The sequence below is a fragment of the Carica papaya genome, chromosome 5 (assembly GCF_054855325.1).
Source record: "Carica papaya isolate Zhongbai chromosome 5, ASM5485532v1, whole genome shotgun sequence".
Taxonomy (NCBI): domain Eukaryota; kingdom Viridiplantae; phylum Streptophyta; class Magnoliopsida; order Brassicales; family Caricaceae; genus Carica; species Carica papaya.
Genome location: NC_142313.1, coordinates 1790008 through 1806933, shown reverse-complemented (window position 1 = coordinate 1806933; position 16926 = coordinate 1790008). Strand labels below are relative to the sequence as shown.

General features: G+C 33.9%; 2 protein-coding genes across 7 annotated transcripts; one reads left to right on the top strand and one right to left on the bottom strand.

Moving 5' to 3' along the window:
• Nucleotides 1-1072: 1072 nt before the first annotated feature.
• LPA1 (tetratricopeptide repeat (TPR)-containing protein) lies at nt 1073-5898 on the bottom strand. Of its 3 annotated transcripts, XM_088220023.1 has the most exons (9): nt 5595-5893; nt 4769-4872; nt 4174-4309; nt 3730-3961; nt 3432-3589; nt 2884-3072; nt 2542-2642; nt 2155-2251; nt 1073-1481 (listed from the first exon to the last, which is right to left on the bottom strand). In XM_088220023.1, exons 1-9 carry the CDS (start codon nt 5877-5879, stop codon nt 1407-1409), a joined length of 1377 nt encoding a protein of 458 aa, XP_088076149.1. In that variant the 5' UTR covers nt 5880-5893; the 3' UTR covers nt 1073-1406. The 3 variants fall into 3 exon arrangements, with proteins under 3 accessions (XP_088076149.1, XP_088076151.1, XP_088076150.1); XM_088220025.1 differs by lacking the exons at nt 1073-1481; nt 2155-2251 and having other exon boundaries at nt 2543-2683; nt 5595-5898; XM_088220024.1 differs by lacking the exons at nt 1073-1481; nt 2155-2251 and having other exon boundaries at nt 2543-2638; nt 5595-5898.
• A 145-nt stretch (nt 5899-6043) lies between these two features.
• GH3.9 (putative indole-3-acetic acid-amido synthetase GH3.9) lies at nt 6044-14024 on the top strand. Of its 4 annotated transcripts, none has more exons than XM_088220020.1 (5): nt 6044-6191; nt 6364-10951; nt 11079-11180; nt 12098-12921; nt 13256-14024. In XM_088220020.1, the coding sequence occupies exons 2-5, from the start codon at nt 10662-10664 to the stop codon at nt 13828-13830; spliced, it is 1791 nt and encodes a 596-aa protein (XP_088076146.1). In that variant the 5' UTR covers nt 6044-6191; nt 6364-10661; the 3' UTR covers nt 13831-14024. The 4 variants fall into 4 exon arrangements, with proteins under 4 accessions (XP_088076146.1, XP_088076147.1, XP_088076145.1 ...); XM_088220021.1 differs by having other exon boundaries at nt 6072-6191; nt 9276-10951; XM_088220019.1 differs by having other exon boundaries at nt 6108-10951.
• The last annotated feature ends 2902 nt before the right edge of the window (nt 14025-16926 follow it).

Here is a 16926-nt window from a genome sequence, read left to right as displayed (position 1 = left end):
GAGAGAGAGATGGTGGAGATGTATATGGTAGTTGTGTCAAGCAGACAAGCAGAGGAGAAATTCAAAAGAAGAAAATTAGGGAGAGAGTGTCATTGTAGTTTATGTCGATCAACCACCTGAAATAGTTTGGCTGTCCTATTCTCAGAACAATAACATGTATAGTGCCAATAATTATAATGGTAAACTATCAGAAAATGATCCCAATAAATTTTTTAAAGTAAAAAAAAAAAGAAAGAAAAACCTAACTCAAGAATTGAATTTAATCAATGAAGTGGGTTTATATATATATATATATATATATATATATATATTTCTTTGATCCAACTCCATTAGCTCAGTGACCCTTTAATTCATTTTCAACTAGTTAGTTCAATCTTTGCTTGAATTGCTGTAAAGAAAGTTGCTTATTCTGCAATCTCATCTCTTCACCTCCTCCATTTTACCTACCAATAAATCAATGTCAAACAGTAAAAAACACATAATCACTATGGTGAATAATCTAATGGTCAAGAATTGCTTCTTCTGAATTCAATCTTCTCTTAATATAAAAGTATGGGTTCGAATTGAATTGTTCGTTCTGTATTTGTTATATGAAGAATCATCCGATTATCAAAATGTCTGAATTTCAATTCAAAAGAAATATTAGTGTAAGCTTAAACTCATAACCAGCACTGATACTTCTACCATTATATTTCAATTTTTGATTTTTTTAACGTCTAATAATTAAAATATTAATTCGTACAATAAATATTATAAATTCCAGCTAGCTATGGCATTTTTCTTCTTCCTAGTTTCTTATGAGCATTGATAATCTGAAGTTTTGAAATTAGTCAACTGTGATTATTTTGTTAGAGGTAAGTGCAATGGATGCCTCAAGATTCCCCACTTGGATCTCTTCTTGGCACCTTCAATTCCCAGCAGCTTCATGGAGGTTCTCCAACACAAAATTTTCTCTGTAACCGATGGCTTTTGTCTACTTGTACGCAGACAAGAAGGATTCATGATTTGAGTAGTCCAAATTTTAACCTTGAAGATGAAAATGGCACTAATTTACATTGTGGGTGGAGAGAAATTTTGCAGTAAAAGATCAAAATTAACAAATGGACAAAAAGAGAAGATGGCTTCAACATGGGTTCAAGCCCTTTACAACATCTTTCTCAAAAAGCACAAAAGAAAGGATATATATATACACACACACACACACCCACATGCTTAGAGTTACTGAATTTGTAAGTGCCAAAGAGAATGATTTTCTTTTTACTGTTAGAGAAAGTTGACAGCCAGCAGACAATATATGATGCAGAATTAACAATGGTGGGTATTGAATAACACGATAGCTCCTATCAAAGACGGATATAGATTCACTTGTCTTCCTTCAAAATGCTCTCAGACATGAGTTTGAGATGCTATCTCTCTAGCTTGCTTAGTAATGCTTCCATTGGTGGTAGCTCCTTGATAATTTGTTGCCAGTCAGGCATGCCCTGCAAATGTTTAAGAATTTACCTCTGAATCTAACAGGCAAGCTCATAATTCTGGTGTTTAAACTTTAGATAAAGACTCACCAATTACTATCACAGATTGTATTGATCTTCGATCATGTGAGCATGAATATGCTTTCACAAGGTACTTAATGAGAGAAAATACAAGGAATAGATAACTTGAGGAAAATAGGAAAGGTACTGTCAATACTTGTTATCTGTGTAAGAGGATGGAAAAGACTTGTAATCATTTTTTGCTTTGGTGCCGTGTGGTTTATAAGCTGCGGATTATGGCTTGTGGGTTGCTTGGTATTAATTGGGCAATAGTAGGTTCGGTGAGAGAAAAGTTGTGAGCTTAGAAGGGCATTAATGGTCGCAGAAAACAAATGGAGATTATTCCACTTATCACTTTTGGGATGTATGGAAAGAAATGAATAGAAAAACTTTTGATAGAATTGAAAATGCTGATGGTTTTGATATTCTTAAAAATAGATGGTTCCAGACCCTTAGTTTTTTGTTAAGAGATCATTCTCTGTATTCTAAAGAAGATTTAGAGAACCTTTTTGATACTTTAATTGACTTGTAAATTTTGTATATGGATGACACCCCCTTGATGCTTAAATCGATATACATTTCTCTTATTTATTTTAAAAAATATAAGGAATAATTCACTTACTTTCCCTGATCTTCGAACTCGGCCATCCAACCGAAGTATTATGTAGACATCCTCACCAGGAGTAACAGCTTCAGACTTCTGCTGGTCTCGTATCCATCTAAATGAATTTAGAATGAATCTTTAGCAAAAATATTAGACTTTCAAGATGGAAGAGGAAATGCAGAATTGCAAAAATATTAGACTTTCGAGATGGAAGAGGAAATGCAGAATTCCATTCACAATTTTAAGCAGACTGAGAATTAATCATAACCAAATATCTGAAGAATGTGTAAACACGAAACTTTTTAGATGCAGTTCTTTCCTAAACAGATACATCATAGCACAAAACATCTCATCTGAAAAATAGAATGATAAGGGAAGAAAGTGGAAAATAGAGGAGGAGGTGACCTTTCCCATTCAGCAGGTGATACAACCTCTGCCCTAAACCGAATTTCAGCTTTTAACTTTGACTTTGCAGTAATAGATTGCGCTCGTTTCTCAAATTCTTCCTACCATGATGTCATCAGATAGCGTCAAAAGAGGAGGATAACTATGTTGAACAAGCAACAAAATTCAGTACACATAAAACTTCGTCTGGAAGTTAATACTGTAAGATGGTAAGGTGTAAATTTGTAGCACATCAATGCAATAAACTTGTAGGCATGTAGAAATATTAACATACCAAGGGCAAAATTCTAAGCATATATATATATATTTCTTGAAAAGAAAATTTGAAGTCTTCATCCTTACCCCAATAGAAGGAAGAGAGGTAGCTGCTTTTGTAGCAACTCCAAAACCCTTTTTTTCCACTTGGGTGGACTGGCCTTCACCCCATATGACAGGAACTAGAAGAACACCTCGTCTAAGGAGTTCAGTTCGGAATCTCTCTGCTTTTTGTATAGCCGATGAAACGGTATCTTTTTTCCCTGCTAAAATGACCTAAGTTCAAGTCTCAATGAGAAATCAACTGCTTAAGGAGAAGAACACAGAAACAATAACATAGAGTTTTGATCATAAAGCTGGAAGATTTTGACATATAATAGTTTGAGCAAAGAAAGAAGCATTGAATTTTTCTTTTTTAATAAACATAGAAGGATTATTGAAGAGAGAAAGGAGAGTATGAATAGACCGGCAGATAAGTTATCCAGCCGAGGAAATAATGACAGAGCAACAGAACAAAACAAAGTAAAACAAGTAAAAGGAAACAACCAATGTCATATCAAGTAACCATGGCATCCAACTCCTATGTAAAACAGACAAAGATATAACCGAGTAAAGAAAGAAGCATTGATACTAACAGGCCTAACAGTGTCTCGGAGCTGAACAAGCTCAACAACCCGATTAGTAGAAAGGCGCAAGGGCAACCTAGATAGGGTTTCATCCCGTGATATCTGTGCAAGTTGTTCTTCCTCCTTCTTGTTGTCCCAAAAAAATAATGCAACAAGGACAATGATACCTGTAAATCGCTGATTCAAACGCTTAGTCACTTTTTAGAGCCAGTTTTAATATCCAACATAATAATCACTAATATAAATGTATCATAAAAGGTTAACTAACTGAAGAAAATTTCAGTAACAAATCAAGCTCGTGCTATACCTCCAATATTGATGGCAGCATTTTCGGCAGTTTCTAGAAGATCAGGAGCACCATCGCCACCTTTAATTGCACGGAATAGCCTTGGTATAGTAAACAGGAATGAGATTCCCGCAGCTGCTGTGAATGCGAGATAAAAGAATCTCCTAACACCACGAAATGGGGCTTGGACTTCACTGATGAGTTTGAGATCTCTTCGAAAACTAGATCCAATGTCTTCCCCACCTAACCTAGCCTGCAATTGTTGAAATAGTTACAGGCAACAATTTTATGGTTCCAATCCTTAAATGGAAGAAATCAATGTTTTCATGTGATTTTCTCAGTTACCAACTCATAGAATTTAGAAGGAAAAGTAATGGAGAATGAGGAAAAATCTCTAAATTAGAATGAGAACTAAGTGTACATGTCGTAGAAGGAAAATATATACTGAGAAGAGAATAATCGGACCTCTTCCTGCAATTCCTTGAATTCAGGCGAAGCTCTAAAAGATGCTAGATCGGGATCATTTAGAATTGTGCCAAACTTGAGGTTATAGTCTCTCAAAGCAGTGCGAAGACAATCAGCAGCTTTCTTTCCGTCCCCTCTTCCTCAAAAATAAAAAAAAAATCAGAAGATATTCTTCAAGTCACCCAACAGATATTTTCATGATTAAGTCTTACACAAGGTAAAACACAACTGAATTTTCAAAAGATTGTAAACCAAACGATTAAAATAGCCAGTTGTTTATTGTTCTCTTAGAAATGACGAAAACAAGGAAAGTTCAAACATATGGGTGGATTAATATGACCAAAAAGATGTGGAAAAAAATCAATCATACAATCTATGACTTGATAATAGGTCTTGTTTCACCAATTTTTATTTCATCTTTTCTTAAAAATTGCATGATAACCATTAGTGGTACCATGGAGACAACCTGTTAATCACTTCAGAATAATAGAAAACTTTGATAGTGAAATAGTTCTCTCAAAGAACGAGGAAAGAGCACTGAAAAATCTAATGAGTGAAAGAAAGAAAAAGAAAAAAAAAAAAGCTGACTTCCAACCGGTACACATGGCAGCATGCTTTGTTATACAGAGCAGCTTGGGCCTCCACGGGATTTGGATCTAAACTAAGTGCTGTTTCAAACTGGACTAGAGCATCTTTAACCTGAAAATCAATTTTCATGAACCCTATCAATTTGCAATCTTCATAGAACTGTTCAGTCAACAACAAATAGAAAACGTTGATATAAAAGTAGAATCCAAAAGAAACACAGGCCTGATATAATTTAGTTCTCCAAACAAACTTTATGAACAAATGAAGCCAATCCATAGAAGAATTGGGTACCTGGCTTATAATTTGATACCAGTAGGCAATTATCATGACTTAAACAATTAAAAGCTCCCAAAAAGGAAAAAAAGAAAATGCTCTTCTCTTCCACTCAAAATTCTAAAGCATTTCATATTACAAATGGATACTATTCAATTATTATATTGATTTTAGTTCAAATTTCAATTCTATAATAAAAATACTATATAAATCAAATATAAATTTGAAGGAAAGTACTATTCTAATTCCAACTAAACCTATAATCAATTTAACTAAGTTATTTTTGTTATTCATTTTCTTTTCATGATAACAATAAGTAGAACTAAATATACTAGTAACTCAGATTTAGTTATACACAAAATGCACGAACTATTACTAACTTTTACCTATGAAATAACTCAAATACGTTCAGAACTGTAAAAAAAAAAGAAAAAAAGGAAACGCCTTTAGTACATATTATACCAGAATCACCAGAATATAACACACCCATCTCAGAAAGACCCACAACAGCAGCTGAAATCAATTTGGGTATTAACAAGGTAATAATGCATTATCCATACCCGGCCTCTGGAGAATAGAGACAGGCCCAGATTAACACAGGACTCGGCGGTCTTCGTCTCGGTCTCCGGGGGCTGAGAAGTAGGAGAAGAAGAAGAAGAAGAAGAAGAAGAAGAGCAAGAAACTAGAAATATAAAAGCTTTCTTTTGCTGAGAATTCAAAAGGGTTGATTTGCAGGGTAACCATCGTGAGCTTGTCCTTGAATTTGAGTTGCAGAGCAAGAGTTGGATCGGTACCAGAGCAGCAGACACAGCCATTCGGATTCTCTCTCTTATGCCACCAAACATGGTTTATCTTATTAACAACAGTTCTAACAGCATGCCTTTAATAATACCCGTACTCGCGAGGGTACATTGAACTATATACTCGCTTTTCCTTTCTCTTAAACGACACCGTTTTATCTGGACAAAGCATTCAGCGAAACAGAAGTCTCGTTTTTTAAGAGCATTCCTCGAATGGTACCGCGTATTCGCGAGGGTACATTAAACGACACCGTTTTAGCTTTACATAAGCGTTCAGCGAAACAGTAAGTCTCGGTTCTTTTTCTTGGAACCCAAGGAATTTGGGGGAGACGGATGGATGAACCCTGGATATTTCAGGTATGTACTGCCTCTATCTTGTCTGTTACGCCTATAATTTGTATATACTTCGCGTATATGTAAGCGATCGTGCGTATTAACGTGGTAAACTTTTTTGGATTCCTATTGCTTCACTTCTTTCTCTGGGATTGCATATGAAATTTTAGCTTATTGAAACTCTAGTCCTGGACAGGGTTTCTTTAAAGGGGTCCATTTTGTCAGGGGAAACCTATGGTTATTGGTTCCGCGAGCTGACACCGCCATGGCTAGTCAAAACGGAGAACAATTGGTTGGCTTGAGTAAACTATAGTTGACATGATATTATGGTTTTGTCTGGTTGAATGGGTAAACATGGTGGATTTCATGATCTAGAAATGGAGATGGAGAAAGATAAATTGTTCTTTTTCTTGATGTATTTGGATAAGGAACCCGATTTTACAATCAAGCTAGTAGTTTTGTGGATGGGATGATTCTGGTGCCTCAAAATCACATTCTAACTAGGTTGACATGTGTTTATTTGGTAGGTTTCTTCTGAGGTGATGAGGTTTTATAGTTTTCTATTGTTTTTCTGATAAGGATTCCTCGAGCTATCTTGCATACATGGAGATAAAATCCCTTTCCGGATACTTAAGGCGCACTCCCTCGGTCGCCATGTTATATTTAAGAAGCTTACTTTTTTGGTTGTTTCATTTGCCACTACTACTTCAATTACTGATGGTGATAGAATGGCTATGTATCTGCTCATACATTGTCCGTATTTGTTTTCTATGGTAAATGCCATTTTGGTTTGCCATTATCTAAACCATCTTTACCCGAAATATTGCGTGTGAAAGCATGAACTAATTATCTCTGGGAAAAATTTTATGAATTGGAAAGACGAAGTTTGTAATGATTTAGTGTAGAAATCTGTAATAGTTTCTCTACACATATGCAACTGCATTGTTCTCTGTACCAGCACTAGCTTCTTGATATAAATGATCAAGTTTTAGGGCCTTTGCTACGTATACTTTTGGGTTGTAGATGGAGAAAAAGTTATCTAATATTGAATTTTAGGCTAAGTAGACGATCTACTTAATCAAATGCATCAAGAGGAGAGTTTTGTCCAGTGTGAAATAACTTGATCCAGCTAAAATTTTCTATAAACTATTAAAAAGTATTAATTAACAGTCATTTTTATATATTAGAATTTCAAATAAGTATTAATTATTTCTGATACCTTTATAGGAAATGAACTTTTAATTTTAAACTCACCCAATTTGAATTCTTGTTTTTATATACTTACTGTACTAGTATATTTCAGTTTCCACTTCTTTTTCTTTTGTGTTAAATATATGATGTCTGTGCCAATTTTTATTGATTTTAAAGCATAGGCAAAACACAAGTCCTCAATAACTTATGTTTAATTTAATATTGGTCATATTTATTTCAAAAACAAAAATTTAATATTGGTCCTATATTGTGTGAATTCAGTAGCTTATTGTTCACAGATTAGTTAAGATTGAAACTCTTTGTTTTTTTTTAGAGGAAAAATTCCTGGCATTACCGTGTATAATTATTAAGTTGTGCAGCTTTCCTAAAGGTTTAAGTTATAAAGAACCATCAAATTTATTATTTATAAATTATTATTTGAGTTATATGCTTAAAACACTTGCCTCAATAGCTTATCTTGTGATATCATTGTCTAAAAAAATAATGATTGTTCTATTTTTTAGGTCTAAATCAAGCTTCCTCTTTGTTGCCATGGAAATAACTTTATTCTTTGGATTAGCCCACATAGTATACTCTTACAGGGATAAGACAGACGCTTATGCTTTAAAGTCAATGAAATTAGTTATAAACTATAATTAAAAAAATAATTATTGTTCTATTTTTTAGGTCTAAATCAAGCTTCCTCTTTGTTGCCATGGAGATAACTTTATTCTTTGTTTTAGCCCACATAGTACACTCTCACAGGGATAAGACAGATTTGTGTTTCGCTTATGCTTTAAAGTCAATAAAATTAGTTATAAATTATAAAATTATTTCCTATCAAGTTAAACTTTTGAAATATTCAGTCACCAAACTCAATTCTTTCACGTTGGAGTTATTTGCCAAAGATATGCACTAAAGCTCACTAGGTTTAGATGAACCAAAAACTTCTGTAATTTACTGGCATTATGTTAGATGATTTGTTAACCTTACATAAACAACGATTAAGGTGAATTCTAAAAACTCACGCTAATTTTGATGCCCCTTCTAGTTCTTTTGGACCATACTGAATTATGAACATAGGAAGAAGACATGAGGAGATTATACAACAGGACACGAATAATGTATTCCACGACCATCTAACATTGTCGAGGAAATGGAAATTGCCCTTGAAGTTGTACAGCGACAATGCATGCATGAGTCACTTAGGTGGCAACATTTCCTCAGATCCACACTTTCAAAAGAAAGCAACTTAACTCTCTTGTTAAAGATGGTTTGTTCTTTTTCATTCGCCACATTTTTTTTACACCTCACTATTGTCCAAAAGGCTGCCTCCACTATGTGCTTGCATTGAGTGCAAACAGATCCATTGTGGAAAAGTATCTCACTTTGTTCTTTTTGTCTAGTCAAATAATACTGCTCTAGTGGATATTTTGCACAGCTTATATGAAGGAAAAAGGTGGCTTTACAAAAACTAAATGGAGCCATGAAGAACCCTATCCGTCAAGAAGTTCCATTAGGATAAGTTGGACACCAAATCATTGTTCCTCTCGAACTTTTTATAATCTTTTATTAAGAGCTGAAACTTGTTCTGTTAAAATATCCTGTTGAAGGCAATAGAATCCAACTTGACTGGAAATAAATAGTTAACAAGTAAGGCATATACCTGCTATGCCAAGAAAATAAACAAATAACAAGTAGTACAAAAAACAAGTAGTACTTCTCTTCCCGGTGAGTTCCCATTTATTAATTATCTTAACATTTTTTTATCTCTCTATTGATGAACGTTGCATCTTTCTGGTGAGTTCAAGAATGGAGGATATCAACACTATGGATAACATTGTGAAAAACTGTTTTTGAAGAATCAATGCAAAGATATGTCTTTTACAGATGATAAGTGCTGAACTATTTGCATAGGTAATACTTCCAAGAGAATATTGGAGGACATCATGATAGCACACAATGTGCTCCATCTACTCCTGAAAAGCAAGACCTAGTTTACTTTTTCATGCATCATCACGAACTTTCCAAGTATGGAAAAAGAAATTAAACTGCAGGAGCACTACTGTCTTGCTAAAATTGTCATGTTACGGACGAGAGGAGTCTGTACAGCTCCAGTGTGTCTGAACTATTGAAAAGGAAATGAAGATCACAAATAGATGCGGCGAGCATCAACCTTGTTGAATACACATGTTTTAAAGATTTTGCTGATATGCAATCCTCTCTAGCATCTTGATGGTTGGTTAGGATTGTTTCTTTGTTTCATTCTACAAGTCTTTTAAGCAAATTCCATCCCTAAGAAAGATGCAGGAATTCCTTCTAATCCAGTCTTATGACATTATTTTGGCATTTGGGAATAACTTTACATTAACACTGTTATGAATGACATTTTGATGCCTGCAACTTGACTAATTAATTTTAGATGTTCATTCTAGTCCAAAAGCGGTTTATTAACAGTTAAAGTTGCTGTTCAGAAGAATGAAGTAGGGCTGTTTTGTGTTTTACACATCATATTCTTATTTTAGAGAGAAAGTGAGAATAGATACACTAAATAAAGAGATTTAACTTATTGTCCTTTTACATGCTTTTATGGAGAACAAAATGAGCAAGAGAGCTTTGTGCGGATTGTTTATGATGTAGAACCTGATACTGACAGTCTCTTTTGGATGATATCAAAGTTATACAATCAACATGTATCTAAATATGCGTTACATTCCTCCTGTCAAATTTCAATGATAGGAATGGTATTTCTACTCCAAATAACATTTTAAGGTTAGTGATAACTATTTGAGAAACAAAATTTATAAGAACATCACATATAATGCATAATCAGCTTCCTGTTAATTTTTAAAAGTATAGATAATGATATGGTAGAAACAGAACCATTGATGCAGGCATTTATTTTTCTTTCCTGCTGCTTGCTACTGAAGGAAATAAGTTTATCTCAAAAGTAAATGCAAGATTTGTGAATAATTTATTGGTTTTTGCTAGTTGGAATCACAAAGCATACTTAGATGTTTGGTTTATTTTGAAAAGTTCTTGCACATTGAATTGCAGCCATGTTATTTTTCATTTTGGAGTCATGGTTTTCAAATCAAAAAAAGCTTGTGTGGGCCCACAAAATAGGTGGAATCGGCACCCTTTGTTTCTCCAATGATGTGCAGAGAGAAACATACATTTCAGGAAGAGAACTAGAGCTAAACTTATTATATATCACTTTTGTTGGTTCCATTTCCTGTTTAACACAAACTATCGTAAGTACTGGGCCTTTTGCTACTATTTGTGTGTGTTTATCTTGATAACATGGATGGGAAGAAACTTGAATACAAAGGTGAGGAGGCATTAAAGGAGATTGAGAAGCTAACAACAGAAGCTGATAAAGTTCAAGAGAACATGTTGAAAGAGATCTTAGAAAAAAATATGGAAACTGAGTATTTGAGTAAGTATATGAAAGGTTCAAAAGATATCTCAGAGTTTAAACGTTCTGTTCCTGTTACTACCTACAAAGATATCTATCCTTATATCCAGAGAATTGCCAATGGTGAAGACTCTTCTATTCTTACTGGTCAACCTATAACTGAAATGTTGTGCAGGTATTACTCTCCCTTCATTGGCCTTTTCCTTCTTCTATGTAGCAGCTATATACTTCTATCATATTAGAAAAAAATACTTACCCAGAACTATTTGCAAGTTAACAAGTTGTCTTCTTGGTAATTACAGTTCAGGAACTTCAGGTGGAGAACCGAAGTTAATGCCATCAATAGCAGAAGATCTTGACCGTCGGACCTTCCTATATAATCTCATCATGCCAATCATGAACCAGTAAGATTACCCACCATTATCTTCTTTCTTTCCATTTCTGTGTAACTTAAAACCATTCTTTTGTGCCGAGCTGGACTCATCTGGAGCAGCACTTAGTGTGTTACAATTGGCACTAGAAAGAAGCCTCTTGAAAGTAAAAGGACACCCATGTGTAGACAATATAGCTGGTGTCCACACTTTCATTTTGCCTTTCAACATCTTGTTTCATAGGATTCAGGCTACATGCATTGTATCCAAGTGGGCCGTTGTGTGGATAGGCTAGTTTGGCTATACACAGCACTCACTGAGTACATGCATTTTAGTTATTTACTTTTCCCTACTCCAACAATGCATTGAAAAGATCCTTGGAATATACAACACTTGGACGAGCATCCACAATAAGGTTACTTCATTTCATACATATAAGACGCATCTAGTTAATTCAATAAGCTTTCTGTATGATTCACAGTTCATTCAGCACCAACATGTTTCTGCCACCCTAATATTGATGCTAGTAACGATATTGATGCTAGTGACGATATCGATCGTGAATTTGATACGGAGCTGGAACTTTTAACTATGATGAATGCGCTAACTATAGATATGATATCGGAAATAAACCGATTTTATATCACCATTCAATTTGAATTAGCAAAAGCAATGTCTCCTTGCATAATATGGATTCCAAACATTCATGATTTGGATGTGAATGAGTCGAATTACTTATCTCTCAGTCTATTAGTGAACTCTCTCTCCAGGGATTGTGAAAGATGTTCCACTAGAAAGATTCTTGTTATTGCTTTGATTCATATTCCCAAAAAAGTGGATCCCGCTCTAATAATAGTGAAACAATTCTTGCAAAAATGTCATGGCTCTTCACTAGATTCTTGTTCATTCAATACTTCCAATGATGCTCATGTTGACAGTTCAATTTTCAGGTATGTACCTGGGCTTGACAAGGGGAAGGCAATGTTCCTATATTTTGTGAAGGCGGAAATGTCTACTCCTTGTGGCTTACCAGCCCGGGCTGTGCTCACCAGCTACTACAAGAGCACGCACTTCAAGTGTCGTACAAGCGATCCATTCAATGATTTTACCAGTCCAGACAAAGCCATCTTGTGCAATGACAGCAACCAAAGCATGTATTGCCAGTTGCTGGCTGGCTTGATCCATCGCCACCAGGTCATGCGCCTTGGAGCCGTGTTTGCATCAGCTTTTCTCCGAGCCATATCTTTCCTCGAACGCAAATGGATGCAACTATGCCATGATATCCGTACAGGGCAGCTAGATCTTATGATCACTGATCCTGGATGTAGATCATCAATGTCAGCTCTGCTAGTATCACCAGATCAGTGTCTAGCTAACGAGATTGAGGACATTTGTAGCCGTGCATCATGGAGGGGGATCTTATGTCTACTTTGGCCCAAAGCTAAGTACATTGACGCAGTGGTTACAGGGTCCATGGCACAATACATACCATCACTTGAATATTATAGTGGTGGAAAGTTGCCCTTGGTGTGTACCATGTATGCCTCATCTGAGTGCTACTTTGGTCTCAACTTGAAACCCTTGTGTGACCCTGCTGATGTGTCTTTCACACTCTTGCCTAACATGGGGTATTTTGAATTTTTACCTCTGGGAAAGAATGGGATGCTTTCATTTGATGTAGTCCAGGAGGAAGAGGTGTCAGCTGATAAGGTTGTGGACTTGGTGAATGTTAAACTCGGTTGTTACTACGAGTTGTTGGTTACTACTTTCGCAGGTAAGAATACGCACTAGTGATCAGCAGCAGTTCTTTGTTATTTTCTTTTAAGATCTGCTGAAGGTTCTTTATTTTTGACTTTGAGATGAATGCATTAACCTATTCCATCTTTCAAACAAATTCTTTAGTACCCCTTTGTTACTTTTATTTCCTTTATATATGACAAATAGGCACGTGAAGCACACTTGTATAATCTATATTCTTTATATGAGCACGTACAAACTGCGTTATGTGCTTTCATTCATTATATATGTTTTGATTTTACACCTTGCTTAATTCCTTTAGTATTTACATATAATGAACTCATTTAGATAATGCTTTGTTGATGATCTAGGACTGTATCATTATCGAATTGGAGATGTTCTCCAAGTGACTGGATTTCACAATAAAGCCCCACAATTCCGATTCATTTGTAGGAGAAACGTTCTTCTGAGCATCGACAATGACAAAACCAATGAAGAAGATCTTCACAAGAGCATTACAAAAGCTAAAAAACTGTTAGATCCCTACAATGCCTTACTCATGGAGTACACTAGCTACGCAGACACATCATCTGTGCCAGGACACTACGCGCTCTTCTGGGAAATTCAATTCAAGGAATCAGTGGTGGAGTCAGTGAGCCAAATTGATGCAAAGGTCATAGAAGATTGCTGCATCGCTGTTGAAGAAGAACTTGATTATGTGTACAGACGATGCAGGACGAACGATAAATCCGTCGGGCCATTGGAGATCCGGGTGGTGCAGCCAGGGACGTTTGAGGCATTGATGGATTTGTTTATCAGCCAAGGAGGCTCAGTCAACCAGTACAAAACACCAAGGTGCATCAACTCTAATGCTGCTTTGAAGTTGCTTAATGCTCACGTTACTGCATGCTTCTTTAGTCCCAGAGATCCAACATGGATTCCTTGAAATGCTGAATTGCTTATTTTGCCTTCGTTGTTCATCTTTCTGGATAATAGTACTACCGTTAATGTGAGTTTTAAATGAGTTTGTGCCATAAGTAATAGGCATATATCAGCACCGAGATATGTGTTGAAACGCGATGTTTAGTACTAATGGTGTATTGAATCTTGCTATCGATGCTTGAATTATGTTATTTATTATGTCCGAGTGTTTATTCTCTTTTATCTCTATGTGATCTAGAATTTTTAGATGAAATAATAAAGTATCATTTTATATTTAAAATAATATTTTATTTACTAATAACGTATACTTCAAATGACATAATATTTTTATATAAAAATTAATATTCGAACTTGAATCATATTCTTATTCATATATTACTGAGTGCATAAATTGTTTTAAATTTTAATAAATTCAATCTAATAAAATTTTATTAGTTTAAAAAAAAAATTATTTGAAAAAGATTTTCAACAAATTACCTTTTTTCTTGGTCTCCTTCTTTAGAATATTTATCCTATTTGTCAAGTCATATCAGCAATTGAGCGTCCGTGATAGCTCCGTATTTGAAGGTACTTTTGAGAAACACATCATTATTTAGATTTTTGAAGTGAAGCTATACACACACACACACACATATATATATATATATATCATTAACATGTATATGTTGCATGATAATATTATATATATATGTATATATTTAACACGTATATAATCCAAGATCTTGAGAAAAGCTTCAAACCTGTTAAGATGGAATATTAGCAACACATCATTATTTAGATTTTTGAAGTGAAGCTATACACACACACACACACATATATATATATAACATTAACATGTATATGTTGCATGATAATATTATATATATGTATATATTTAGCACGTATATAATCCAAGATCTTGAGAAAAGCTTCAAACCTGTTAAGATGGAATATTAGCAACCATGGATGTAGACATATAATATATATATATATGTGTGTATATATATATTGGAGGTGTCACTCATGAATTATTGAAGTATTGAACTAGCGGTTCTTATTATGATTCTTTTGAGGCAGGCAACTCAATCCATTACCTTTATCTGGTTGACATTTTTGGCAGTTGCAGAGTCTTTTTTTTGTTGAATTTAATCATAATATTTACAATGGTGTTTATCAGATTTTAAAGCGTGCTCGATCATGCGCATGCAGAACATATAGTTTTCAAAGAAATGATGGATGTGAAAGAATACATACACACACACACACATATATATATATATTATATATACTCTCCGACTTTCTTAATTCCCAGAAGAGAACTAAGTTTTGTCTTTTTAATCTGGAGAAGAGAATATTGTCTTTGTAAATATTTCTTTCCTTCTTTTAATATCAGCGAGACCTCGACGGCAGAGTACCATATACATATATATATATATATATATATATATACACACACACACAAGCTATATCTCTATTAGTGATACAATATGAGTTGTGATTACTTAAAAAAAAAAAAAATTCTAGTCATACATGTCAAACACCCGCTAAATTTGTCTTTTTAACGAGTAGAAAGATATTATATATATATGAGAGGTGTAGTATATTTGCAAAATAAAAATCTTTTAAGATATTTTTTCAATGTGAATGGAAACAAATAAATTATTAAATTAGAAGAAAGTACATACCCACCAATTTAAATTACTTTTGGTTTCGCTTGTAAAATCATAAGTCCAATTTAAAAAATATAAGTCTTTAGTTTATGTAAAAGTAAAAATTATTTTTTTATTTTTAATAAAAATAAGATCAAAAAGGTAAAAATGAATGCTAATAAGAAATAAATGTAAGAAGTGAATAATATTTTCAATGGTAATAAAGTTGATATTTTTTTAAATATGATATAATATTAAATTTATTATCAATAATTTTATATATTTATAAATTATTTAAATAATATTTATTCTAAAATAATGTATTTATATAGCCCGTGCCGGATTAATCGTGTTATAAGGAGGAACAATGAGTCTATTTAAAGTGACTCATTTTGTACTAGAAAAGCCCATGTATGAATAATGATTAATTTAACTTCATCACTTAGCGATTCTAGGTTGGGGAATAGGTCGTGAGAGAGAAATTATAGACATCTTTTCATACTTTAGACATAAAATACTTTACTTAATTTTCTCCACAGTTTTGGACTTTGGCAGTATTTATCATACACTTCTAAGACTCAAGACTCTTGAAAAATGTTTTTCATTTTTTGGTTATGTACATAAAGATAAAAATAAAATAACTACAATTTTTTGTGTTGACTTAATTTTGTTAGGTATAGGTGATTTTCTTTTAGTATTTAAAAGTCTTTATTTTGGAGGCATATATGATACTGACTTCCGCAAGAAGATGTACGAAAAATTATCAACTTAACTCCTAACCCAAGTGTTATATTTGGTTATTTACTAAAATTGCCCTTTGGGAGAGAATAATAGATTGTTAGTATGGACGATTTGGAAGATATAAGTGGAGAACATGTTTGATTAGGTTCTATTTGTATCTTTAGTAGAATCTGGCATATATTAACCAAACTTTTTGTGTTGGCTCGTCGTGCATTAGTACAGTCTTGGGAGGCTTGTTTGTCTTTATAACGCCTTGTTTTTTTTTTTGGCTTCAGCGATATTACCACAATTCTGTTAGCATACGTAACATATTATATATCATCCTACAAATAATTTCGGTCATACACATCGAAAATGTTCAAATCAAATCATTCAAAATTTTAAAGTTTCTCCATTGTATATCTATATTTACAGTAGCTTACAAATTCACAATTTTTTATTTCAATATGAGTTACTTGCTACTAGTTATGTAATTACTCTGTTTCACTAATCATACTCCCTGCTCTGTTTCCTCTATCCGCTAAGTTCAGAAGCACGCAGCTCGGGTCCAGTTTCTAGTACTACTTCATCTGTAAGTGATAGGTAATGAGTATACACAAACTCAGTGAAGTAAATTCAAATCATAAAAATTATGGGAATGTCCATTCTAAAAGAATAAATGGAAATTAAAGAAATAAACGAAAAATAAATAACTGAGTAATTCTAGACGACCTTCACTAACTTTTGAAGAG

Excerpts from the sequence above, each read along its gene's own strand:
- LPA1 (XM_088220023.1), bottom strand. The coding sequence starts at position 5,879 with ATGTTTGGTGGCATAAGAGAGAGAATCCGAATGGCTGTGTCTGCTGCT. Across the intron at positions 4,310-4,768 it reads GCATGCTGCCATGTGTACCG|AGGGGACGGAAAGAAAGCTG; the intron begins GTTGGAAGTCAG and ends TTTTTGAGGAAG. Across the intron at positions 3,962-4,173 it reads TCAAGGAATTGCAGGAAGAG|GCTAGGTTAGGTGGGGAAGA; the intron begins GTCCGATTATTC and ends CAACAATTGCAG.
- GH3.9 (XM_088220020.1), top strand. The coding sequence starts at position 10,662 with ATGGATGGGAAGAAACTTGAATACAAAGGTGAGGAGGCATTAAAGGAG. Across the intron at positions 10,952-11,078 it reads ATAACTGAAATGTTGTGCAG|TTCAGGAACTTCAGGTGGAG; the intron begins GTATTACTCTCC and ends TGGTAATTACAG. Across the intron at positions 12,922-13,255 it reads GTTGGTTACTACTTTCGCAG|GACTGTATCATTATCGAATT; the intron begins GTAAGAATACGC and ends TTGATGATCTAG.